General features: G+C 52.2%; 10 protein-coding genes across 10 annotated transcripts; 6 read left to right on the top strand and 4 right to left on the bottom strand.

Annotated features, from left to right (window-relative positions):
- Positions 1–782: 782 nt before the first annotated feature.
- J4E82_010236 (uncharacterized protein) lies at positions 783–4,705 on the top strand (the record flags this gene model as incomplete). The annotated part of the gene is made up of 3 exons (XM_051736452.1): positions 783–1,921; positions 1,971–2,079; positions 2,128–4,705. Coding segments are annotated over 3 exons (3,826 nt in total), but the record flags the coding sequence as incomplete, so codon positions are not given.
- Positions 4,706–4,905: 200 nt separating this feature from the next.
- J4E82_010235 (uncharacterized protein) lies at positions 4,906–6,192 on the bottom strand (the record flags this gene model as incomplete). The annotated part of the gene is made up of 1 exon (XM_051736451.1): positions 4,906–6,192. One exon carries the CDS (start codon positions 6,190–6,192, stop codon positions 4,906–4,908), a length of 1,287 nt encoding a protein of 428 aa, XP_051583815.1.
- A 413-nt stretch (positions 6,193–6,605) lies between these two features.
- J4E82_010234 (uncharacterized protein) lies at positions 6,606–8,988 on the top strand (the record flags this gene model as incomplete). Its single annotated transcript, XM_051736450.1, has 3 exons — positions 6,606–6,681; positions 6,745–7,121; positions 7,192–8,988. The coding sequence occupies 3 exons, from the start codon at positions 6,606–6,608 to the stop codon at positions 8,986–8,988; spliced, it is 2,250 nt and encodes a 749-aa protein (XP_051583814.1).
- Positions 8,989–9,155: 167 nt separating this feature from the next.
- J4E82_010233 (uncharacterized protein) lies at positions 9,156–9,762 on the bottom strand (the record flags this gene model as incomplete). Its single annotated transcript, XM_051736449.1, has 2 exons — positions 9,156–9,394; positions 9,474–9,762. 2 exons carry the CDS (start codon positions 9,760–9,762, stop codon positions 9,156–9,158), a joined length of 528 nt encoding a protein of 175 aa, XP_051583813.1.
- Positions 9,763–9,995: 233 nt separating this feature from the next.
- Positions 9,996–10,608, bottom strand: J4E82_010232 (uncharacterized protein; the record flags this gene model as incomplete). Its single annotated transcript, XM_051736448.1, has 2 exons — positions 9,996–10,503; positions 10,562–10,608. The coding sequence occupies 2 exons, from the start codon at positions 10,606–10,608 to the stop codon at positions 9,996–9,998; spliced, it is 555 nt and encodes a 184-aa protein (XP_051583812.1).
- Positions 10,609–10,969: 361 nt separating this feature from the next.
- Positions 10,970–12,019, top strand: J4E82_010231 (uncharacterized protein; the record flags this gene model as incomplete). Its single annotated transcript, XM_051736447.1, has 3 exons — positions 10,970–11,384; positions 11,444–11,490; positions 11,540–12,019. 3 exons carry the CDS (start codon positions 10,970–10,972, stop codon positions 12,017–12,019), a joined length of 942 nt encoding a protein of 313 aa, XP_051583811.1.
- A 46-nt stretch (positions 12,020–12,065) lies between these two features.
- On the bottom strand, positions 12,066–12,788 carry J4E82_010230 (uncharacterized protein; the record flags this gene model as incomplete). The annotated part of the gene is made up of 1 exon (XM_051736446.1): positions 12,066–12,788. One exon carries the CDS (start codon positions 12,786–12,788, stop codon positions 12,066–12,068), a length of 723 nt encoding a protein of 240 aa, XP_051583810.1.
- A 2,660-nt stretch (positions 12,789–15,448) lies between these two features.
- TEF1 (translation elongation factor EF-1 alpha) lies at positions 15,449–17,279 on the top strand (the record flags this gene model as incomplete). Its single annotated transcript, XM_051736445.1, has 5 exons — positions 15,449–15,453; positions 15,570–15,640; positions 15,697–15,752; positions 15,979–16,098; positions 16,158–17,279. 5 exons carry the CDS (start codon positions 15,449–15,451, stop codon positions 17,277–17,279), a joined length of 1,374 nt encoding a protein of 457 aa, XP_051583809.1.
- A 931-nt stretch (positions 17,280–18,210) lies between these two features.
- On the top strand, positions 18,211–19,851 carry J4E82_010228 (uncharacterized protein; the record flags this gene model as incomplete). Its single annotated transcript, XM_051736444.1, has 2 exons — positions 18,211–19,750; positions 19,802–19,851. The coding sequence occupies 2 exons, from the start codon at positions 18,211–18,213 to the stop codon at positions 19,849–19,851; spliced, it is 1,590 nt and encodes a 529-aa protein (XP_051583808.1).
- Positions 19,852–21,145: 1,294 nt separating this feature from the next.
- J4E82_010227 (uncharacterized protein) lies at positions 21,146–24,822 on the top strand (the record flags this gene model as incomplete). The annotated part of the gene is made up of 3 exons (XM_051736443.1): positions 21,146–21,363; positions 21,460–24,464; positions 24,518–24,822. The coding sequence occupies 3 exons, from the start codon at positions 21,146–21,148 to the stop codon at positions 24,820–24,822; spliced, it is 3,528 nt and encodes a 1,175-aa protein (XP_051583807.1).
- Positions 24,823–25,262: the final 440 nt, after the last annotated feature.

The following is a 25,262-nucleotide window of genomic DNA, read 5'->3' as shown; positions in this document are numbered from 1 at the left end:
AGCTGCTTCACGGTCGCCCATTTTGGTTGAGTACGTGGAGAGATAACACGTGTTTTGTGTGGGAGTGCTGAGATTTGTGAGTGATCAACATCCCCGGGTGATCAACATCCCGGTCAGCTAGCTTATAACGCATTTGGGGGCATTTGTATGAGTTTGGATGGCGAGGCGGATGAATCGGAACGCTACACACTAAGGCTTGCATCATAGGGTCACGATGCCTATGCAGCATCGGCCGTATGCATCGCAGCTGGAATGCACCGACACATCCCACAGTGAGTAGATGGTGAGGCTTGTACTATACACCACCTTCTCACAACTCTGGTATACCCAGTGGCTTGCGACAAGCACCCGCGTTGGACAATGCCATGTTTCAGAATATGGGATTCTAATCCCTGTCGCTCAACCTCGGCAAAAGAGTCGCCCAAGGAACGCCCAGGCACAAATTCAAGGTCATTGGATTAACCCGACCAAGTTAAATCCCGAATTGGGGCCTTCCGCAAGACCCGTAGTCTACATGTGATGTCATGCCGCCTGTTCCTGCTGTCCACCGGTTGGCCCTGATCGCCCGCTACGACAATTCGACGCGATTCGCACGTGTGTCTTTTCACATTTACGCGCGACCGTTGTCCACATCCAGACAAATCTACCAAGAGCTTTGTTGGCGCATGCAGGCGAAGCAGGGGCGCGCGAGTTCCTTCAGGCTTAGGTTTCGCTCTCTCTCTGTGCTGTCACCATCATCGCTCCGTCACTCCCGCCAACGCGGACCCATCACTAAGATCCAGATCGGCTGACCCACAGGACGCCAAACTTCTTCGCATAGCAGCTATGGCGAACCCTACTCTTAGTCTCAAAGACGAGGGCGTCGTCTCGCCCGTTGGTATGGTCATCGAAGAGCCGACCTTTCCGAATATTCCTGGCCAAGAGCCCACCGCGCCCGCGCCCACCCAAGACACATCGACCGCAGACATGGCTCAGAAAGACGGCGCATCGTCGCCAGACCGACCGACTCGAGCATCACAGCATGCCGCCGAGTCGACATCCAGTGTATTCACGTCGACATCGCGTCCCGCCCAGCACAGATGGGCGACTGAGCGACCGAAACCTTCTGTGAGACACTCGTTACTGGGAAGAATGCAACAACCACGCGAGGCAAGACCAGCAGCGCCCGAGAGAGCAGCGACGATTACTTTCGACCCCGACTCCGACTCCTCCGACTCTTCAGACGATGAGAAAGAATATCCTCGCAAGAGCCTCGGTCACGCTGACGACCTCACCAAGCAAGCGACACGCAAGCCACGCGGAAGCCGGTCCGGGCCCTTTTCCCGCTTGAAGATCTCCAACGAACACTTCAACACGAAAGGCAGGGTTTCAAAAGCAGATGGACGTCTCAAGCTTAGCATATTGGAGGAGAATCTCGGTAGTGGCTACATTGCAAAAGCTCTAGGCACAGCTTTCAAGAAGCATGGCAACGATGAGGACCAGGGACCTGCGAGTTACGACGAGGTCGGAGCCACCAAGATCAAACCAGAAGATGACGAAATGGAACATGACCCTGCAAGAAGGATCAGGCTAAATATCGTTATCATTATCATCGGGTCGCGCGGTGACATCCAGCCTTTCATTCGCATAGGCAAGATTCTAAAGGAAGATTATGGGCACCGCGTTCGTCTGGCTACACACCCAGCGTTCAAAGACTTCGTGGAGAAGGATTCGGGCTTGGAATTCTTCTCCGTCGGTGGTAATCCAGCCGAGCTGATGGCCTTCATGGTTAAAAACCCTGGTCTGATTCCGAATATCGAAACAATCAAGGAGGGTGAGATTGGCCGACGGAGGAGCCAAATGTACGAGATGTTCCAAGGCATGTGGCGTGCTTGCATCAATGCGACCGACGATGAGACCGATAAAACGAACGCCAAGATGAGTAAGTCGTTCAGATCAGCTTGCGCCGTATTCTAGCTAACATGCAACAGTGGGCGACAAGGCACCCTTCGTCGCGGATGCTATCATTTCAAATCCGCCAAGTTTCGCTCCAACTCACATTGCCGAGAAGTTGGGTATACCGCTACACATGATGTTCACGTAAGTTGTTGTCACTTGAAGTCTCAATCCAGTACTAAATTACCAAAGCTTCCCTTACACACCCACGAGCCAGTTCCCTCATCCACTTGCAAACATCAAGGCCAGTAATGTCGAAGCGACCTACAGCAATTTCATGTCATATCCACTCGTCGAGATGATGATGTGGCAAGGGCTTGGTGATCTCATCAACCGGTTTCGTACCCAGGTCTTGCATCTCGAGGAAGTCAGCAGGATATGGGCGCCAGGTCAACTCTATCGGCTCAAAGTACCCTACACATATATGTGGTCACCGGGTCTCATCCCAAAGCCCAAGGACTGGGGTCCAGAAATTGACATCTCCGGTTTTGTTTTCCTTGATCTAGCTTCGTCATTCACGCCACCAGATGAGCTAAAGAAGTTTTTGGACGACGGACCTCCTCCAGTCTATATCGGATTCGGCTCCATCGTCGTAGACGATCCAGATCAATTCACAAAGCTCATCTTTGACGCTGTGAAATCTGTCGGCTGCCGTGCTCTTGTTTCAAAGGGCTGGGGTGGGTTTGGCTCCAATGTTGATTGTCCGGAGAATGTCTTCATGCTGGAGAACACACCTCACGATTGGCTTTTCCCGAAGTGCGCTGCTGTGGTGCATCACGGAGGTGCTGGAACAACCGCTATCGGTCTCAAGTGCGCTATACCGACAATGATTGTGCCCTTCTTTGGTGACCAACCGTTCTGGGGTGCGATGGTCAGCAAGGCAAAGGCCGGAGCTCACGATTGTATACCATACAAAAAGCTTAGCGCTGAACGGCTAGCAGAGGGCATCAAGCAATGTCTCACTGATGAAGCTAAAGAGAATGTGAAGAAGATCGCCGAAAGCATCGAGAAGGAAGGTGATGGTGCGCTTAATGCTGTACGCTCCTTTCACAGATCACTGCCTCTACATGGAGAGGGCAGCATGCGTTGCGACTTCCTCGATAACCGTGCTGCGGTGTGGAAGATCAAGAACACGGACATCAAGCTTTCCGCGCTCGCAGCTGAAATACTTGTCGAGAAGAGGAAGCTCAAATGGAGCGACCTGCGACTTGTTCGACACTACGAATGGAATGACTTTGGCGGACCGGGAGAGCCTATCACGGGCGTCTGGGGCAGCTTGATGACATCGTTTTCTGATGCTGCAGCAGGTGTAGGCGGTATGCCTGTAGAGATGGGGAAGAGTATCAGGAAACGGGAGAAGCTAAGGGAGAAGAAGCGCAGACATCAACAGCGTCACGAGCAGAAAAAGGCCGCATTAGTAAAGGCAAATGCAAACACGCCAGATGGAGCTCAAAGCACGGAACAGAAGCAGGACAGCCAAGATGCAGGTCGGCCACAAGCAAATCGCAACGAATCAACGCTTTCCAAAATCACGGAACCAGACGAAGAATTGGCTGAAGAGCTTAGCCGCGAAGCTGCATTTGGCTTCAGGAAGACCGGACACGCTATTGCCAGATTTCCTATGGACTTGACACTTGCTATCACACAGGGCTTCCACAACGCTCCGCGTCTGTACGGAGATGAAACGGTGCGCCGTCCACCTCGAGTGACGGGTTTCCACTCTGGCACTCGTGCTGGTCGCGACGAGCTTGTTTATGGCGTCATGGATGGCGTTTCGGGTCTTGTCACCCAGCCCTACAATGGCGCGAAGAAGAACGGTGTCATGGGCGCGGTGCGAGGCGTGGGCTTTGGCATTGGCGGCTTCGTACTCAAGGATATCGCAGCCCTTCTTGGCCCTTTGGCATACACGATGAAGGGGCTTGACGCAGAATACATGAAACGATACCAACCTACTAATTATCTACGCCGTGCCCGCATTGCTGAAGGACAAAAAGAGCTGTCGATGCTGGAATCGAAATCTCAGGTTTCGGCCATTCAAGAAGCTCAACAAGGAGCCAAGCGAACCTCTGAGAAGAAGGAATCTGTAGAGGAGAATGTCACCATCCGTTGGAAGGCTCTACAGAAGACGATTGCTGAAGAAAAGAAGCAGCACAAGAACGGCATCATTGGGTCACTCACAGGCCGAGGTGACCATAAAGAAGGTCAAAGAGTCGGGCGCAAGAGCACAGAAGTTGCAAAGAAAGACGGGAGGCGGTCGTACTCCAAAGGAAGACCAAACACTCATACACCCAACGACAAGCCAGGCAGAGTCTGTCCAGAGGACCAGGCCAAGGTCGCGGATCCTGGAAACGCACGGAGAAGTGTAGACGGAAACGCGAGAGGTGGGGGTATGCATAGGATGAGTACTGCTCCTACTACTTCGTTGGAGCATGGTGAGCATGTCGAAAGAAAGGAACTCCAGCTTCCACCTAAACGCCAAGTGGCTGGTGATGCTGCGCTACAGGAGGATAATTCGAATCCGCTTAGCGCGACCCGTCTGAATGACGCTGTAAAGAACAAGTCAGAACCTGAGCTTGTTAGCCCAGTTAATGAGGCTAAAGATCTGGTATCTGCAGATTCGAAGGACGCATTGGATGCTCCAGAACGTCCTTCCGCAGATGGGTCCGAGGAAACCAGGGTTGGTATTGATCCCACCGACTGGGCCGCTGTGAGGCAGAAGACTGAGGTATTGAACCTGGGCGATGAGCCACCCAGAGTGGCTGGTATATGAGATACGAAGGTTTTGCATCGCACCGTACATAGCGTGGCGTTGTTGGTCTCAGTCATGGAGTGCTATTGACTTATTCTTTGTCTCTTTTCCCATTCGATTGACTAGTTTTACGGTATAGGTTGTAATAATCAAGATACCCATGTTTGTTTACCTGAAGTACAACTACGTTACCCCATCTCCTCCTTTCCATCCGCATTGTGTTACTTCTTGTCTTTGCTTTCAAACGCCACATACTCTGGTAACTTGAACCCATCATCCCTACTCTCTGCGTCCCCCAACCATCGGCCGACCCATTCCCACCTTACTACCCTGGACACCATTGTCAAGAATCCATGCAATATCGTTCTCTTCCACGCCGAATCTGGATGCATGAACCCCGGTACAAAAGGTGGAATTTCTTGACTCTGCTCAACATACGGTCGAAATTTCGCTTCGTAACTCGCAAGCGCAGTCGCAAGAGCATCCATTGAAAGTGAAGTCGAAACAGAAGAAGAGAAAGTAGTCATGCAGCTCAATTCTCCCGCCAGAATATACGCTCCTAGAACTGCGAGCGACGTCCCCATGCCTGTCAACGGACTGGGACAAAATGCCGCATCTCCCAAACAGATCACACGATTGTGACTCCACCGTTGCATCTTGACTTGGTTGATGGCATGGAAGTAGAAGTCTGGTGCTGCGGCCACGTCACCAAGAAGTCTGTCGCAAATCCAACCCGCGTCTGCAAACTCTTTGCGAAGAAGTTCTTGTTGTAACTTTCTTCCCATCCTACTTGCTTCGGCCCACTGGGCTTCTTGGGCGGAGGTAGTTGGCATGAATGTGAACAACGCACGAAGTGTACCATGAGGGTCAGGACGTGTGGAAATAGTACGTGAGCCCTGTGCGACGAAAATGTTCCACCATGCCGTATCGGTTGCGCGTCGTGGTACGGTAAAATACACAGAGTACATGCCCTGATGGCTAATTGTGACTTGTTGGGACGGGAAGATCAGACTGCGTGTCTTAGACCACTGGCCATCTGCTGCCACTAGAAGATCGTACGTGCGTACTGTGTTGTCGCTGAGGAGTACTTTTACGCTCAAAGAATCATTCTGGAGGATTTCCGTGATTGTGGTATTGAAGAGATAGGTCACATTGGAATGGGACTGTGTTGCGTTGTACAAGATCTTTGCTAGATCGCCTCGCAGGATTTCGTACTCCGATGTTAGACTTGCTGAGCTTCCTTCTTTGATTGGGAAAGGTGCAAATGGCTTTCCGTATGAGTCGATAAACCGAGTGCCAAGCTCTTTGGTGTTGCAATGCTTAACTTGCGGCATCAGACCCATCTTTTTTATGCATGTTACCGCGCTGCCTGAAATGTCGACATTTTGCCCATACAGCAAAAGCGAGGGAGATTTCTCAAGGACAGTGATGGAGTTTTCCAGATTATGGGAGATCCAGTAAGCCAGGGTCGGTCCGGCAATGCCTGAGCCTACAATCAGGATGTGCATGGTTGGGGTGGTTGTCTGGCCGAGGAGAGGTGTGGTAGATGTGAACGACGGTTTGGTGAGTAATGTTCTGCCATGATGACCAGACCGAATGATGTTTTATATACGACATTTTGTTTTCTCTTGTGACCGGATGCGTGGTCTCGGGCATACAAGAAGAAAGCTGATGAGGATTCGGAGTTGGCGTGCTTCGGGTTTCGTGCATTCGGGCGACGGCTCGGGCGTTGAGCGTGGGATTTTGTGGGGCCAGGGCACTATTCCCGGTGAGGCGCCGCGTATCTACCATCTTCTAACATAGCCCCTACGCAAACTCCAGCAACCTTCTTCCTGTTGCCCGTACTTCGATTCAGTGGGTTGCGACAGTTTCAAGTGCCAACTCCTGCCGCCAATGCTACTTTAAGAAGCCAAATCTATCAATGGCAACCACAATGCCTTCCTCAGGCACACACAAAAGACCAACCTTCTCATGCATACGATGTGCTGAACGAAAAGGCAAGTCATGTTGTCGTGCATGCCGTGTATGGCATACGCGCTGACTTGTGTACACTTCTGTAGTCAAATGCGACCGACAGAAACCATGTAGTGCTTGCATCAAGCATAGCGTTGACTGCATCTTCAATCCAGTGCAACCGCCGAAGAAGAAGAAGAAGCGCGTCAAGGTTAATGTACTGACTGACCGACTGCGACAGTATGAAGCCCTTCTTCAAGAGCAAGGGATCGACGTCGGAAGGCTTCCAGATTGGACAAACAATGGATCACAGCCTATGACACACACTGTGCCTGATCAACAACAGCAGCATGTCAGTCAACTGAGAACGCCTTCATCTCTCGAGTCCGGACCGTCTCCATACGCTATCCAAACGCCGAATGTTCAAGGACAGACATCTTTCAAGTTTGTCGAAAACACTCTATGGAATAGAGTGGTCGAAGAGGTGTGTGACAAGACCCTACAAAAACTCTTCCAGTTCCTATTTTGCCCTCTAGATAGTAACCGGTGCTTAGTCTCTTGATCCGGAGAACGATTTGGAAGACTCGAGTGATATTAGTGAAGAAGAAGCGATATCCGATAACTCAGGATTTGCTCTCCTCAGACATACTCATACCGGCGGTAGGCCTCGCCATCCCTCGATAGACCGCATACATCAACTTTGGGAGACATTTGTCAGCAACGTCGATCCACTGACGAAAGTGGTGCATGTCCCTAGTCTGAGGCCAATGATTGAGAAAGCTGCGGATAGCTCTGGGGTCATACCACGGGCACTCGAAGCACTCATGTTTGCTATATATGGCTCCGCTGTCATGTCGTTAAGCCGAAACGAATGCGAGCAACGGTTCACTGAGCCCCGTGAGCGTCTGCTTTCTCAATACATCTCCGCGACAGAAACGGCATTATCGCGAGCAAAGGTGATGGAGACTACCAGTATAGGTGTTCTCCAGGCTTTAGTCATACATCTCATTACAACCCGCGACATCTACACACCACGCGCCAACTGGACCCTTACTGGTGCAGCTGTTCGCATCGCTCAAGGCATGGGTCTAGAGCGCGACGGAAAGTATCTAGGACTATCTCCCTTCGAAACCGAGATTCGCCGGCGTATATGGTATCAGTTGAAGACTCATGATTCTCGGGCTACGGAGTTGTGTGGCCTTTCGAAATACCGAGATCCTGATGTCGGTCCCCACCGAGCTGAGTGGCCTCTCAATGTCAACGATGATCAGTTGTATCCCAGTATGACTGAACTACCCCTACAATCGGATCGACTGACGGACGCTGTTTTCATCGTGACAAGGTGTGAGATGGGAAAGTTCGCTGCCGCACGTATCGCAGCCCTTCGACAAGAAGGAAAAGACCTTAGCCAGATGAACCTTGACCATTCGGGAAAAGACAAAAAGGACCGCGAGAGTAAGATTCAAGAGCTCCAAGAGGCTATCGAAACGAAACATCTTCGTTACTGTGATCCCTCTCAGCCTTTGGACCTTGTCACGATGCTAGTTGCTCGATATGGCCTGAACGTAGCCCGGTTCTTGATGTATCATCCACGGAGCTGGGGTAGTATCGAGCAAACACCGCTTGAGGAACGCCAGAAGATATGGGAAGTTTGTCTTAAACTTCTCGAACAACAAGTGATGTTACAGACTAACCCCTTTACCCAACGGTTTGCATGGAACACGCCCTGGTATCGGCAATGGCACGCTTTCATTCACGTATTGGACGTTCTCCGGGCCGATCCTGAGGTTTTTGATGTTGAACGGGCTTGGAGACTCATCGGTGAAACCTACGACAACAATCCAGATATGATTGAGGACATGAGAAAACCCGTTCATGCTGCTGTGGGCCATCTATGCTTGAAGGCATATGGCGATCGGGAGGCGCTACTTCGTTCAAGAGATGTAGTCATATCGTCGGTACCCAGTTTTATAGCACGTCTACGTCACCAACGCGATTGTGCAAGACTGAGACGGCAGAAACGCGATGCGAATAGCAGTCATGTTGCTACCTCTACTGATACAGTCAAAAGTAATACGCGTCAGCTTGGCGGCAGTATCCCAGTTGATGACTCTGATCTCTTACTGGATTCGACACCCAATCCAATCCAAACGCCATCTGGTCATCCTCATACTGTCTTTGATGGTACCAATCCTTCCACGTTCTCCAACGACTTTGACGGTTCAGGTTTTGATATCATGGAGATGGATGGGTTGGACACCTTCTTAGCTGCGGACTATATCGTCGACGATATGGCATTGGACCCCATCGACTGGAGTAAATTAGATGACTGGCTTGCTCATGTCACTTGATGCAGGTAGCCAGCTATGTCCATACAGTAAGTTCGATCCAGGACTTCGGGTGAGATGAAACCAATTTTCGGATTCGATCTACACTTGAAGGATTCTGGCATAGTCTATATCGTCGATACACTCCACTAACACCAACAATTACCGACGGATGCTAGGATCGGAAGCCCTCAGTCGCGACACCGTCCTCCCTGAAAAGCTTTGAGCACGTTGTAAATAGCCGCGTCTTTTTTCTTCCACTCTTTGTCCTCATCCATATCCTTCAAAGCGCCGAATTTGTATAAAACTCCTTCGTTTCTCGTGCTCGCTTCTTGGTTCTTGATCCTGTCCCCGCAGGGTGCTTCGTATCGTGTTGGCGTGAGGACATGGACTTCAAGGGTAGCGCTCTCTACATCGCGGATAAACTTTGCTATCATCTGTCAGCTCTATCTGCATGTCGGAATCGGTGTGAAGTGTAGGAATACATGTAAGAGGAAAAGTGGTCTTACTCCATGGTATATCCAGCATTTTGGCCTCGATTCGAGCCTTGTCTCGTGCAATGGAGCGCTCTTGTGTCTCCCATGTCTTCAACGGATGCGCAAGTTTGTTAGCCACATCTGTCTTCGTAAGGTCGTCAAGAGATGGCGAATGCAAACGCTGTGTTACAGCGCGAGAGACAAGCTGTCGATACTGCACTCCCCTATCATCATTTGTCGCGTTTCGTTGCGTCCTCGAGTAACCTTTAGTGTGAGCATTCGACGACTTGGATGATTGACGTTCTTGTAGTGTAATTGCCATGATACAGTATGTCGGGTCAGGTCAGAACATGGAGTTGCGCAAGTACAAAGAAGAGAAATCGACTAGCTACTGTCAAGGCATAGGCGTTTGTAGCAGGATACAGTGAACATGCTGTGTGTTCAATATTGAATGTACAACAAGACGGCCAAACGTGCTTGTCGGCCATGGCGCTTTCGCACTCGACGAAGTTCTTTCGCCCAATACATACATGCTCTTCACACCTTGTTCATACCTTACAAACTCAGTCCCTCAGCTAGTACCGCACCATACCAGATCATAGCCCCCAAGCCCACCATGTTGACCAAACTGCTGACGCCGTGCAAGATGCCAAACTGCTTGTTCAAGGCCTGCATCTCCTTGCTGTGTGGCCCGGCATCATAGCTCTTCTTCCCATCCCTGGTCTCCTGATGTTTCCTCAGACCCATGACCTCGGTCGTCTTGGGCCCAATGTACACCCAGTTCACCAGCGCCGTGAGGAACATGGTAGTATGTAGCCAGGAACTCAGATTGTCGGTTGCAGTCGGTGGCATGGGAGACGAAGAGAGGAATGGAAGCAGGGAGGGTGCACCACCACGCGGATAGGTGAGCAGCATTACAACGGGAGTAAGAGTTTGGAGCGTAAAGTATACAGGGAAAGTGTGCTTCTGAAGTGTGGAGAATTGGGGACGCGGGAGGACGCGGAAGGCTACGATGCCTGAGACGAAGGACTGGAAGAGGGTTGAGCCGAGGAGGGTGCCATAGCTGTAGCTCTGTTATCAGACGTGCCTGGTTTTGAGCTTGCAAGGTGCAGTTGTTATACCTGAGCAAATGGTACGTCGCCGGATTCTTGAACGACGAGAATGACATGGTAGCGGTTACGTGTTGTGGTCAGTCTTGTTGTCGGGAGCTGGCAGTATGGTATCGACCAGAAGCAAGCTGACAATAGAAGGGAGGAGCAAAGTCACAGTTTCAAACGAGCGCCACGAGCAGCAGCAGCCTCGGCAAATGATGATCTCACGACCTGTCTGACGACGCGTTGGGTCCCTGCATGCTACCCGCGAGCCATGCCACGTACAGCCTAGCACACATGCCCCGCTAAAGATTTCGCGAGCCCTTCCATAGCGCATCATTGCGTCGTGCGGCCATCCATCACTTTCGGCTTGTCTCAACGAATCCCCAGCCGACGCCCACCGTATTCCTTCCATCTACACTCACGTCCGCCCTCGGAATGTTACTGCCGTCGCTGATAAACCTCCGCCGCCCAAGCAACACGCCTCTCGAGCCAGAAGACATCTTTGGCTCCTCCCTCGGCGGCATCTTCACCGACGACACGCAAAACCAGCATGGCGACGATCCAAACACGGTCATCTTGTATCGCAACGCCAAGTTCGGGGAGCTGGAGTTGAGAGTGGCCGATGTCAATGGCGAGGAGCAGAGACGAAAGTTTGCGCATTACCTGTGGAATGCTGGCGTTATGATGGCAGAGCTGGTCAGTGGGCGGGTTGAGGGTGGAGACTTGGGCGCAAGCGGCAAGGGTCTGCTCCAAGATGAAGAGGGCTGGAGAGACGGCGAGTGGTGGACAGACAAAGAAGAGGAGAAGAAGTGGAGTGTGGAGGGCGAGACGGTCTTGGAGTTGGGCGCAGGTGGGTTGGGCCGGAAAGATAGGTGAAGAAGAGAGTACTGATGGAACACTTGCTCGCAGGCGTAGGGCTAGGCGGCATTCTTAGTACACTGGCAGGCGCGAAAGAGGTATGCCCCTACCCGGACCACCCGCATCATTGGACTAACAGCTTGATAGATTGCCATCACCGACTACCCGGCCGCTCCCATCCTCGATACCCTCCAAGCCAACGTCGCCAAGAACGTCCCAGAGCTGTTGAAGCCCAATGTGACCGTCCAAGGCCATCAATGGGGCTCTACAAGCACCCCCTTTGAAACTTCACACGCACACCACTACACGCGCATCCTCGCAGCCGATTGTCTCTGGATGCCATGGGAGCACCAAAGCCTCGCCCAATCGATGCTGCATTTCCTCTCCAACGAACCATCTGCACGTATATACTGTATCGCAGGCTTTCACACGGGCCGCGCCAAAGTCGCGCCCTTCTTCGAAGAAGTGGTGCCGGAGCAAGGGCTCGAGGTAGAGGAAATATACGAGATGGATGTGAACGGACAGCGGCGGTCGTGGGCCAAGGAGCGCGATGGTGGTTTGGAGAACATGGGCGAGCGGAAGAAGTGGCTCGTTTTCGCGCGGATACGGCGGGCTGTTCGACCGTAGCAATAGTAGCGGTAGGAACCTTTCCTCCCAGCAAAGAAGCGCGGAATCACGTCCTCTTGAAGCAGAGCGTAACAACACTGCTGCCTGTCTTGCCTCCGAAGGTAAAGCTGGGGTACTTGACTTTTCCCTCAAACTCAAACTCTCCTCCTCCAAACCAGCCCTTGAGCTCCTCTTCTGTCCAATTACAGCTCGTTATGAGAAATCGGCCGCCCTTCTTCGTGAGGGGCTCGACCTTTTCCCTGTATCCCTCGCAGATCCTGCGACCTTGAGCGTCTTCTTCTTGTGACAAGCATATAGCATCAAACGTTCCTTTGTCCAGTACAACGTCGAAGCCAGAGCCCAACCATGCGCCCGGTGGCTGCGACAGGATATCCCACTCATGAAACGCAATGTCCTTGTAAGAAGCATCTTTCGCATCGCGGATTGACGTCGCAAGCGTAACGCTCTGCGCAGAGTAATCAACCCCCACCATCTCGCCGTTCCACTCGTCTTCCCGCAGCGCAAACAGTAGATGCCCATTCCCTGTTCCCAGGTCTAAGAATCGTGCAGCTTTCTTGTCGCCCTCATCGCCTTCTTTGTGTACGTGGCCTTCATCGCCGAGATCCTCAAGAAAAGATAACATGCGCTCCTCGGCACCCGCGTCGCTGAACCATATCGTTCCTTCGTCCTCTGCGTTCGCGGCGAAGTTTTGGCGCTCGGTGCTATAGGCCGCGTCCCAGTAGGATTTGGTTCCCAGCTCGCTGGGATCGAGGTGTGTAGGTGCAGTCATCGAGTGGGTATGCGGAGGAAATAGAGCAAGTGTAGTCGCACAGGAGACCCGGTGCTGTTTTCTGGAGGGGCAGCTGTTTGGTTTCTGGCTAGATGCCCGCGCACCATGCAAGCGAGGCAGGCTGCGCTAAGAATGACAGGGTATAACAATTGAGTCGACCAGACATTTACAATCACCCTTCGCTACTACGAATTATCTCACCACTATATACCGTCAACCCAACAAGGCAGTCGAGCTACAACGTAGTCATCTCCTTTTTCTGGTAGACTCTTCCGGCCTAGTTCGGGACCTCACCACCTTTCAGTGTGCGAAGACGCTTGTTACCCATTTTAAGTTGTACAATTACTTACTTAGGTATTCAAAGAGTGGTATAGGCTTTCTGATGTAATCCTCGCATTCCCTTGTGCCAAGCTAGCATGGTTCATGCAATACCTAGCCGATTGTTGTACTCCTGAAGACCGTCGTCATCAACAGTCTACGATAACTGCCGCTAAGCGGTACTGTTCTCCAGTCGCATGAACAATCTCAATCACAGAATATTTGGGTATGATAATGTACTCTATTTAGCATGACTCAAAAGCCTTTTTTTCTACAAAAGCGAAAGGTGAGCTCCGATCGAGAGTGAAGTCTCGATGACGATGGAATGCAAAATCCATGTTCTCTGTAACAGAAGGATGTAGACAGCACTTGAATGCTTCTATCGAGAACTCGTCAGAGAGAGAGAATACATTGCTAAAGTTGTTTAGCGTGAGGGAACGTAAGGGCAACCAGACGTGTGATGCGAACATCTCAGTACCATCGCTTGTCCTTGAAAGCGGACACACCCTTTTCAAAAAATACATGATGACCGTCATGCTGATAGCCATCCTGGTACCTCTGAAGCCTCAGAAAGGGAAGCAACTCATGAGGTGGTGTTACCAGGAGCCAAGTATAATCGTCTGCGCAGTGAGGTATCAAGCCCAGGCGCTGGCCTTCATCTTTCTGATAATCCAACGAATATCTTGTGCGCATCAATGTGGCGTTGCCGCAAGCCTCTTCGATCACTCTCACCAAGAAGCAATTCTCTCGCAACCTTTATATGACTGTGAACGACGTGTAGCCAACGAAGGGGTTCATTATACGGCTAGGTTGATTCATCGGTAATACATAGATTGTATGCTTGACGGAAGATTGCAGCTTGAGGTTGGCTAGGCAAGTCTCTGCCTGAAGGATATCGTAGTATTAGCTCTTCGATGGCTCCCAGGCCTTAGCTTAAACAAAACGAACCGTATACCTGCGCTACCGAGTTGGCATCTGACAACCTTCACTGCGGTAGATCAGGCAGGGCAACAGATGGAAGAAGACAAGCTCGAATGTGAGATTTGCTCCAGAGGTTCAGATTTTTGTGATGCACATAGCCTGTGTAGATGGGCGAAACGGTGTTGCCTTGGTGGTAAAAGCTTGATGAAGCTCTGCAAGCCCAGCGTTCCCCGGAGTGAAAGTGGAAAGCTTGCGCTGCGTCGCGATGGCGATAACGGTTGGGTTTCGAGCGAGTAGATCTCCATCCTGGAACAATTTTTCTTTCAGCCGCTATCACTACATTAAGGAAAGAAACTAAACACCTCTTAGGGCAGAGTACTTCTTCCTAGTACAATAAAGCGTATTAGATCTATGTAGATATAAATAAGAAACCTAGAAGACTACAATGCTGTAAATCCTTATAAGTTTTCTTATTGAGAGATAATGTAGACTGTAAAATGTACCTTATTATTTCTGTATCTGTCTAGTTTTTTCCTTGTATGAGGTGCATGCTTAGTGAAGTCAGCGTCAATGTAGGTTGCCACTCCAGGTTCCACGTCGGTAAAGGGCGGCATATGAGCGGTTCCAAGGATTGTCCCACGATAGTTGGGCGGAAAGATGGTGGGCGTCTGTGGCAGCGCTTAATGAGTCAACGAGGGCCCATTTATGGCTCCATAAGCAGCAATGCCCAAGGTGACGGTAAGGTCGATGGAATCAGTGGCTAGCAGCGGAACGTAAGAAATGGACACGGTGTTGTGCATGATCTGGATAGTACCATCGACGAGGCCACTATAGACTCCGCTTGCAGTGGGGCTGGGTACAGATTATGATGGCAATCTCAGTACCCCGCCAAAAGTTTGCAGTGCGGCAAAGGTGACGCCGGGACTGTTTCAGCGCGATGACTGCATGCCGGGTCAGTCTCCAGGATAAGACAAATCGGCCGTGAAGGTAACAATCGAGCATTGTGCAAAAGCAAAAGCTGTAGCGCGTAGGTGACGCGGGTACGAAAAAAGGGCTGATGGGCAAACAATGACGATGGTCCCAAAGACTCGCGTGAGGCAACTGCGGCTGTGGCAAGGCTATAGCAGGCGGTCAAGGCGGGTGGAAGGGCTCCATGGCATGTGGGCCAATTAAAGGGACCCGTTTTGCCTCTCTCGCAGTTGAATTCGTTGCAAGTGAAGGAGTTTTCGTAGCCCAACGGGGAACTAGCGCCTAAAACTAGCACAGACCCACAGCCCTCCAGGTATATTAGCACCCGACCCCTCCATCACTCAACTTTTCTTCTCCGTCCAACTCATACCTTACACCGCGCGCTGTAAATCTGAGTATCAAACAACTTCCCCTCACCACCACATAACCTCAAACAACACAACACCGCCAACATGGGGTAAGTGACTCTGCCTGCCTTCCGCCTCGAACCAGTGGAGCCTCGACATTTGCCCACTGGAAGAGCTCGAGGCTGCCACAACCACCCTTGGCACACCTCGCTAACAATGGCTGCAGTAAGGAGAAGATGCACATCAACGTGGTCGTTATCGGCCACGTCGATTCCGGAAAGTCCACCACCACCGGCCGTAAGCCCTCCCTCTCCGAACGACTGCGGGGTCAAACAACTTACACTGGGATACAGACTTGATCTACAAGTGCGGTGGTATTGACAAGCGTACCATCGAGAAGTTCGAGAAGGTATGGCATCACTTTTCTTTCACGCGGCCTGTTGCGCCCACCCGGTGCTTTCTCTGAGCGCGTAGCCAAAGCCTGGCTTATCGCGATGAGGGGCATTTTTGGGTGGTGGGGATGTGCGAACTTTTACGCGCTAGCGCTAGTCCGCATGCGGCCTTCGCGAACTCCAACGCAATGACGCACATGTAATTTCCCCATTCTGGCCACAGCGAGCTAACAAGCCTCACAGGAAGCCGCCGAACTCGGTAAGGGTTCCTTCAAGTACGCATGGGTCCTCGACAAGTTGAAGGCCGAGCGTGAGCGTGGTATCACCATCGACATTGCTCTCTGGAAGTTCGAGACTCCCAAGGTTAGTACCCCTCTGCCTACTACATCAAGTTCTTTACAATGCTAACATGTTGTACTCAGTACTATGTCACCGTCATTGACGCCCCCGGTCACCGTGATTTCATCAAGAACATGATCACTGGTACCTCCCAGGCCGACTGCGCTATTCTCATCATTGCCGCCGGTACTGGTGAGTTCGAGGCTGGTATCTCCAAGGATGGCCAGACTCGTGAGCACGCTCTCCTCGCTTACACCCTCGGTGTCAAGCAGCTCATCGTTGCCATCAACAAGATGGACACCACCAAGTGGTCCGAGGAGCGTTACCAGGAGATCATCAAGGAGACCTCCAACTTCATCAAGAAGGTCGGCTACAACCCCAAGCACGTTCCCTTCGTCCCCATCTCCGGTTTCAACGGTGACAACATGATTGAGGCCTCATCCAACTGCCCCTGGTACAAGGGTTGGGAGAAGGAGACCAAGGCCAAGGCCACTGGTAAGACCCTCCTCGAGGCCATCGACGCCATCGACCCTCCCAGCCGTCCCACCGACAAGCCCCTCCGTCTTCCCCTCCAGGATGTTTACAAGATTGGTGGTATTGGCACGGTGCCCGTCGGTCGTGTCGAGACCGGTATCATCAAGGCCGGTATGGTCGTCACCTTCGCCCCCGCTGGTGTCACCACTGAAGTCAAGTCCGTCGAGATGCACCACGAGCAGCTCACCGAGGGTGTCCCCGGTGACAACGTCGGCTTCAACGTCAAGAACGTCTCCGTCAAGGAGATCCGTCGTGGTAACGTTGCCGGTGACTCCAAGAACGACCCCCCCAAGGGTGCCGAGTCCTTCAACGCCCAGGTCATCGTCCTCAACCACCCTGGTCAGGTCGGTGCTGGTTACGCCCCAGTCCTCGACTGCCACACCGCCCACATTGCTTGCAAGTTCTCTGAGCTCCTCGAGAAGATTGACCGCCGTACCGGAAAGTCTGTTGAGAACTCTCCCAAGTTCATCAAGTCCGGTGACGCCGCCATCGTCAAGATGGTTCCCTCCAAGCCCATGTGCGTTGAGGCTTTCACTGACTACCCTCCTCTCGGTCGTTTCGCTGTCCGTGACATGCGTCAGACCGTTGCTGTCGGTGTCATCAAGTCCGTCGCCAAGGCCGACAAGGCCGGCAAGGTCACCAAGGCCGCCCAAAAGGCTTCCAAGAAATAAGCGCTCTCTTCTTGGGTTGCTTGTTTCTCTTCTTTCGTCTCTAGATACCTGGTTCTGGGGATGTGGTTGCTTCGGAAAAGCTGTGATGACTTTTGAAACGTGTCATGCATAACGGTCTGGGGTCCTGGCGTCGTCCTTCCATAGTTTCCATAATGATATGAATGAAAACATGGGTGGGATATGAACAAAAACCTCTCTTCTGACATGCGTGACTGGTTACTGTTGATGGTGTCTCTACTTCTTCCTCGTGTTGTCTATCACATCGCTCTGTATGGTGTGCCTATCACCAGCAGTACTTTGGTCGTCGAGGTCTTATCAAAGATGGCGACAAATGTCTCACCATGCGTCGTGCTCTTATGTGATGTCGGTCGTGCTGTACTTACACTACATCAAAGAGAGAAACTAACATCCCTTTAGAGTAGAGTATCTCTTCTTACTACAACAAAGCGCGTTAAGAGCTAATGTACGCTGCAATGTAAAGCTTGTGATCTCTATACCTGTTTAGTTTTCTTTTAATTAGAGTGTTGGATCCAGGAAGGCAACTAACTGTGCACATCAGACTACTTCAGGTGCTCAGCTCTAAGACGTTCACGGTTGTAATGCTGGTAAAATGCTTGTGCTACAAACTGAGGGTTTCCGGTTCGTCATTAAAGAGGATCGGTTTTGGATTCTTTTGTTTGCGTGAAAGTTGCCAAGGAGCACTGCGAGCGTCCATTGCTGCGATATTCTTTACACCGAACAAGAGTTCATCATGCTTCATTAAGCTCATCCGGTATTGTATCAGATGTGAAGAAGCTGGCAATTGTTGTGGCTTTGGCTTCGAGACCGGCCCACTCTTTCGACTTTAGCGCTGGCGTGTACTCACCAACCACATGCACGTGCAGGCCAGCGCCGCTCTACAACGTTACATTTTCATCCCTTTGTACGAGCAATGTCAGCGGATCTTTTCGCAGAATTTGGAGCCGACTCCCCCTCGGATCAACAGCAGTCGCGGCCCGTTAACACGCAGGCGACTACCGCTCCACCTGCTCCGTCAGAATTCAGCTTCTTCAACAGCCTGACCAACACCCCAATCCCAGCATCGTCGTCGCAGCAACCTCCGCCCGTGGGCAATAATGAGAACTTTGTTTCCAGGTTCATTCAAGAATCTACAGCTGAAGACAACGACGACTGGGGTGATTTCGAGGGCGGCACATCTACGGAACCCGCTCCTGCCGCCAAGCAAGATCTGTTCGCATTCACATCGCCTCCGGTCCCCCAACCACCATCGAATGCCTGGAACGTGGGCTCAGTTACAAATGACGCCTTTGTATCCGAATCGCAATCGTCCTGCGAGCCGACACAGCAAACTTGGCAGCGAGCACCTATTGTGAAGGCCAAGAAGTCTGTGGACCCAAGCGTACTGTTCGATGCAGAGGATGATTTCGATGATGATGACGACTTTGGCGATTTTGAGGGCGAACAGGAAAATAAAGCGCCTTCTACAGCACCTGTTGCATCATCCCCAGCACTCGTGGACCTATTAGGGGATATGAGCATATCACAGTCTCGACCACCTGTCTCGAGGGGTGTAAATTCTGTCAACGCAAGTCAGATTTTCGAGGGCCAAATGGCCACGAGTAAGAAATCTAAGATCGGATTCGGTGCTTCTACTAGACGAGAACGACCGGTCCCAACACCCGCACCACCGGCACAGAAAGAAGATGACGGATGGGATGAATTCGATGATTGGGAGGCTTCTATTCCTACGAAAGCACCGAGCAAATCCGGAACCATGCAGTCGACCACGAGTGCTGCATTACCCACTACGCCAGCTCCAATACTTTCCTCTACAATACCAGATCCACAGCCCAGTGAACTACCACCTACTAACGTGCCGCCGCCCGGTATGTTGTTATCACTTTTCCCTTCTCTATTTGCGGAAGCAAATGAGAAGTTGTTCAAGCCCATGGCAGCGCAACCCCTACCCATGAGAAATAAGTTACTGGCCGAGCCCACAACAATCGCATACCTTCAAGGCTACATAATCCTTGGGAATGTTGCGGCACACATCATAGCTGGCCGTAAATTGCGCTGGAAGCGAGACCAACACCTGTCCCAAGGCATGCGAATAGGCCCTGCGTCGTCACGAGCAACTTCCGGGATGAAGTTGACAGGTATCGACAAGGGCGAGAACATGAAGGAAGAGCGAGAGGTCTCAGATGTGGTGAGAAGTTGGAAAGAGCAGGTTGGGCGACTGCGACACGTCGTATCCGGAGCAAATCAGATCAAAGCTGGTTCTTTGGATCGTGGGCCAGACTTGCAAGAGACAATGCCGGTAAAGACATTGAAGCAGTCTGAAGGCGGCATACCAGCGCGCCAAGCTTGTATGCTATGCGGGCTCAAACGGGAGGAAAGAGTGACGGCAGCCGATATGGCGACAGACGACAGCTTTGGCGAGTGGTGGATAGACCAGGTCAACATGCATCGAGGTATGCTTATCAGGACGCTATGATGAAGGCAATTGCTGACTGTAGAATTAGGCTGCAGGAATTTCTGGAACCAGCACAAAGACACTCTTCGACAACACTGATGGCTCGAAGCCTCCCCAGATGTCCAGATTTGGTGCATGGGTCGGCACACGGCATGCGCAGGAGCCATGTTCAACCAATGGCATTTTCCGGGGTATGCGGAGCTAATCACGGTGGTCGCAGCATGCACGATTTTCTGCATGACGAGCAGAGAATTCAAATGCCTCCATTGAGCGTCTGACATCTGTTACTTCCATACTCACAGTACATGGTGGTGCTGGAGAAACAGCGGTATACCAGATGCCTATGGACATAGTATGACGACATGGACATCGGTTAGATTGGCGGGACGTTCACCCTGCTCGCCAGATGATGGATGGCGCGGCAGAGCAGCACATGTCAGAGCAAAGGCTAGCGGAGGCTTGCCGGACGGACGAAGCCAAGGCCGGGTGCGGACGCTGGTGCGACACAAGTGGATGCTCAGCCAGAAGCAGCGTATGTCCCAGGCATGGTACGCATCTTTACTTTATTGTGCAACCTCGCCGTCTAGCGTGTTATGATGTAGGACTCTGGTGGTGTCCCGGCCCAGGCGGTCTGGTAGATCTGATCTGATAGCGTCGACGGCGGGTGGATCGTCTGTGCTTGTCGCGGGGCCAGCGTGGGCGCAATGCAAATAACGCCGTTGGCGTCTCAAGTCGCATAGTGTCCGCGACGTAACTACATGCCATTCACTGTGCACGCCTACTGCCCATCTCTTGCGTCTGGTCTGCCCCACGCATCGCATCGCATCTCTTACTGAACAGCCGTACCCGTTGCAGGTGATATCCGACTCCAGCCCTCAGCAACCCTGCAGCCCCCACCAAAGCCTTTGCACCACCCGCCCGCGCATCATCCAGCCGTACCCCAGAAGCGATACAGCCACCCCAAACGCGACACACGGGTCAGTACACATCAAGCTGTGTACCTGTAGACCAAGGGCTAGTCATCTCGTCGTTGTTCGCTGCTTCTGATCTTACCGAGCCGAGACAATTGCCCAAGCCTGGGAACAGGCGCTCGTACGCCTCAGGGAATGAGCAGGCCAAATGATCATGGTACGTCAAATGACCCTCCGCCTCACGTCGTGACGCCCACGACTGCCTCGACGACTTGTGTCACCAAGAGCCCATGGTGAGCTTTGTAAGCTTGACCGCCCACAACACTGCGAGACATGTATGCTCTGAGAGAGGAGCTGGACCGAGCCACTGCACTCACCTGGACTACGGTACACAATAGACACCCGACCCCAATACTTACAACTTGCTCTGTACCGCTGCCACTACCTCGCTCGCCACTAGCCATTGCATACTCGTGCTCCATATGGACTTGTTAGCTGACGTCCTCACCCCGCCAGGCTCTCTACCAGAAGAAGCACCCTTCAACTCCTTCGCACAGTCACAGCACCTCTCCGAATATGCCCCGCTGGTCAAGACGAAAAGCACCTCGAGCCTGCTGAACTGGCGAACGGGGCCGCCGCCACCCATCGACACGGCCAAGCGCCTGAGCATCGATGCAGGGCAGCTGGACCGCATGGCAAGGTGAGTGGAACGTCGAGATAGGCGGCCGTGCAAGGACGCTGGTCAGGAAGGAGCACTCTTTGCGTTGTGGGTCATGGCTGACACACATTGCACCAGGTCGCCCATCGTGTCCGAGCATGAACACGGTCTGGGATCCTCAGGCCTCCGTCGCATCCGCCAACAGCCAGGCCCGAGACAGCTGCAGTCGACCCAACGAGCTGCTTCGCTGAACATTTCCACGCCACCAGTATCGAGACATCCTTCCGAGTCTGCGCCCACCGCCCCCGCATCACCGACCTTTGCTTTTGGTGAGGATCTCACTCGCTTTCCCTCCGAGTCTCTACACTCGTTTTCTTTTGCGACGCAATCAGAAGAGTTTATACACAACCGCCAAAATGTGCTGAAGCGGTCCATCGAGTTTATGCGCGACAGGCTGGGCTGGGCCGCGACAAATCCTGGAATAGCAAACGCCCAGGCAAAACTCAGCGGCGATCAGGAGGTGCAGAGTATGATGGAGCTGCTTACAAGAGCAAACCTCATAGGCCAAGACGGCACGGGAGCCCATGGACTGGGTGCGCTGGGTCCCGTAACAGGGCCGGCGGACATGTCTGGCGAGAACCCATTCGAGAAGGGTTTCACAGTTGATCGATCAGCGAGCCCCGAGAGCATGCTTGAGGCTGCGAGACCACCAGTACACAGAGTGACTACGACCGATGTCATCGGCACCAGCAGTACACCAGAAGCTCGCCAAGAAGGAGTCTCACCGGGTACCGAAATCGCCCCCAACGCGTTGAGCACACGAGCAGCGGCAGCTTCTCCGCCTCCACCACCTTCGCAACCTGCACGCCCCCAAAGAGCTGCGCTCAAACGAACTCTGACCGATGTTGCGCCTCTTACGATCCAGAGCCAACTCCACGATGCACTAGCGCAGCCATACCGGGTGGGAGACCAAGAGAAGATCAGCGACCTCGTATCCCCTACCATTATCCCAACTCTGCCGCCGAGTTTTAGCAATGCACCAGGGCCTCATTCCGCGGGATCAGCACCACATGGACATGGAAGCCGACACGCTCCAGCAGCACAAGCCATCTTCACCACCGAAACAGATACGCCATGGACCATTACATCTGCAAACGACTTGGCATGCCTTGTATTCGGTGTGACGAGGGCTGAGGTCCGCAAGCTGGGGATACTGGAAGTCGTGCGAGAAGACCGTAGAAAGTGGCTCGAAAGCAAGCTCAGAGATCCCGAGGTTGGCTCTAAGAATGCACTGTCCGGAGCATCTCCTGCAACTAACAACCTGAAAGTCGGCAGCGGTGTTACTGCACGGTTACTGAGCAAGGCTCCATCGCGCGTGATAGCCGCGAGGAAAGCACAGACAGACGATGGCAGTGGATCCTCGTACTACAATGCGAAGAAGACAGGCAAGCTGAATCATGAACATAAGGGCTCAAGAGGTGTTTTACTTTGTGGAGATGTCATTCCGATCCAGAAGCGTAATGGCTCAACTGGTTCTGCCAGCTTGTGGGTCAAAGAGAAGCGGGGTAGTCTCATCTGGGTGCTTGAAGAGATTGCGGAAGATGTCGTATATATCACGGTCGACGACGTAGGCTGCGTATCCAAGGGCTGGGGCGCAACAGAAGCTGTCTTTGGGAGCGATCGGTTACGGAGGGGAATGGATCTCAAGCGACTCATACCAGGCATACCACGACTCCGAGGAACAAACACTGGGGCGCTAGACTACGAGTCGATCGACGAGTTTCGCAGCTACACCGCGCGGACTTCAAACAGCATCAATATACCAGTAACCGTGGAGGCGATGCCAGGCGAACCCACTTTCCGCGTCTCTAGTTTCCCACACATCGCGGGCATCATCGTTTTATCTTCCGACGATCTCAAAATCACAAGCTCCAATTCCGTCTTTTCATCAGCTCTGTTCGGACAACCACGACCCGAAGGTATTCACGTGAGCAAGCTCATACCCGCATTCGACAAGATACTGCATGTCATGACCGATGAAGATAAGATCGAGCTGGTCGACGGAATAGTCATCCCCGAACACAGCTTCCGCCGTGCCCGTGCCCTGCTTGCAATGCGGGAGGGTAGTGCAGATGCGGCAGCCATCTTCCTGCGACCAAGCGGATTGCCAGCTCTACATCGTGACGGTTCGGAAATCATGGTCGATGTGCAGATGCGAGTAGTGAAGAGCGAAAAGTCTCCTCGATTCGATGAAAATGTCATTGAAGAGGAAGATGGATCGTCCAAACCTACCAAGGGTCCAGAGCTGGTCTACGCTCTGTGGATAACATACTCCAGGCAGCTGCATGCTGCAAACCATGGTATTGGTCCTGTGACTCCTCTTATGTCACGACCACCTTCACCGCGCCAACCTGAACCAGGGCAGTCAAACTTCTCGGTACCGCAAGAACCTGAATCGCACCAGTCGCAAGGAACGCCACCTGCAGTATCACTCCTCACTCAGCAAATACAGGAAGCCATGCGACCTAACACTCCGCAACAAACCCAAACAAAAGCTATGGCACCGCCACCGGTCCCTGTGCAGGAAGAGCCACCCAAGAAGAAGACTATCAACGACTTTGTAGTGTTAGAAGACATGGGCCAAGGCGCGTATGGGCAAGTCAAGCTCTGTCGGTACAAAAAGGTCAGTAGCAAGAAAGTCGTGATCAAGTATGTCACGAAGCGGCGGATTTTAGTCGACACATGGACTCGAGACCGAAGACTAGGCACTGTGCCGCTCGAGATTCATGTGCTAGACTACCTCCGTCGTGACGGCTTCAAGCATCCCAATATCGTAGAGATGGCCGATTTCTTCGAAGACGACATCAACTATTACATTGAGATGGTACCACACGGTCTGCCAGGTATGGATCTATTCGACTATATTGAGCTGCGGGTCAACATGGAAGAGAAGGAGTGCCGTAAGATCTTTGTCCAAGTGGCAGAAGCGGTGCACCATCTGCATACTAAAGCGAAGGTCGTACACCGGGACATCAAAGACGAGAACGTCGTCCTCGATGGTGAAGGCAACATCAAGCTCATTGACTTCGGAAGCGCAGCATATATCAAGAGTGGGCCGTTTGACGTCTTTGTCGGCACTATTGGTACGTTTCTCTTCCGCTTCTCCGTTTGCGATAATTGTACTAACAACCTCCAGACTACGCCGCCCCCGAAGTCCTAGCTGGAAAAGCTTATCGCGGTAAAGAACAAGACGTCTGGGCGCTCGGCATACTCCTCTACACAATCATCTACAAAGAAAACCCGTTCTACTCTATCGACGAAATCATGGATCACGATCTACGCGTACCATGGGTCATGTCGGAAGAGAGCATCGATCTTGTGCGGCTGATGCTAGATCGAGACGTGGAAAAGAGGATTACGATCAGTATGGTACTTGAACATCCTTGGTGTAAGGGTGCTGGTGCGGGTGCTGGTAGTGGGGTTGCTGGGGAAACTGCCTAAGGCTGGAGGCGATGAGGGACGAACATCTAGAACGACTTTACGATCACTTGCATACGAATGGAATGGGACGGGGTGGTGCTGGTCGGAATAGGGATTGGCGTGCTTTTTTTTAAAGCGCTTCTCCTTTTTTTTCCGATTTACACACATTGTTCGCAAAACTGCGTTATATGCATTACGGCATTGTTTGGTAGGGCGAGATGGAAAAAATGAATACCCAATATTTTTGTTTCTTACTGATACCCTGTATACCATTGTTCATGGGCGCAAGCTCGAACCTAAGCAATTTATGCTATAGCGATGAGCATAACAGGCGTGCTAGCGCATACTTCGGGGAGGTTGGTCAGTCCCTCGGAATGACGTACGGTATTAGTAATTGTCAACACGAACGAGTCTTACTCGTGCTTGCGTCTTGCTGGTTAAACAGCAGTCCCAAAGTTCTT

This window comes from Alternaria postmessia (assembly GCF_024291825.1).
Source record: "Alternaria postmessia strain BMP 2775 chromosome Unknown scaffold_116, whole genome shotgun sequence".
In the NCBI taxonomy this organism is placed as follows: domain Eukaryota; kingdom Fungi; phylum Ascomycota; class Dothideomycetes; order Pleosporales; family Pleosporaceae; genus Alternaria; species Alternaria postmessia.
The sequence above is the reverse complement of the archived record's forward strand: the minus strand, read 5'-3'. Positions and strand labels throughout refer to the sequence as shown.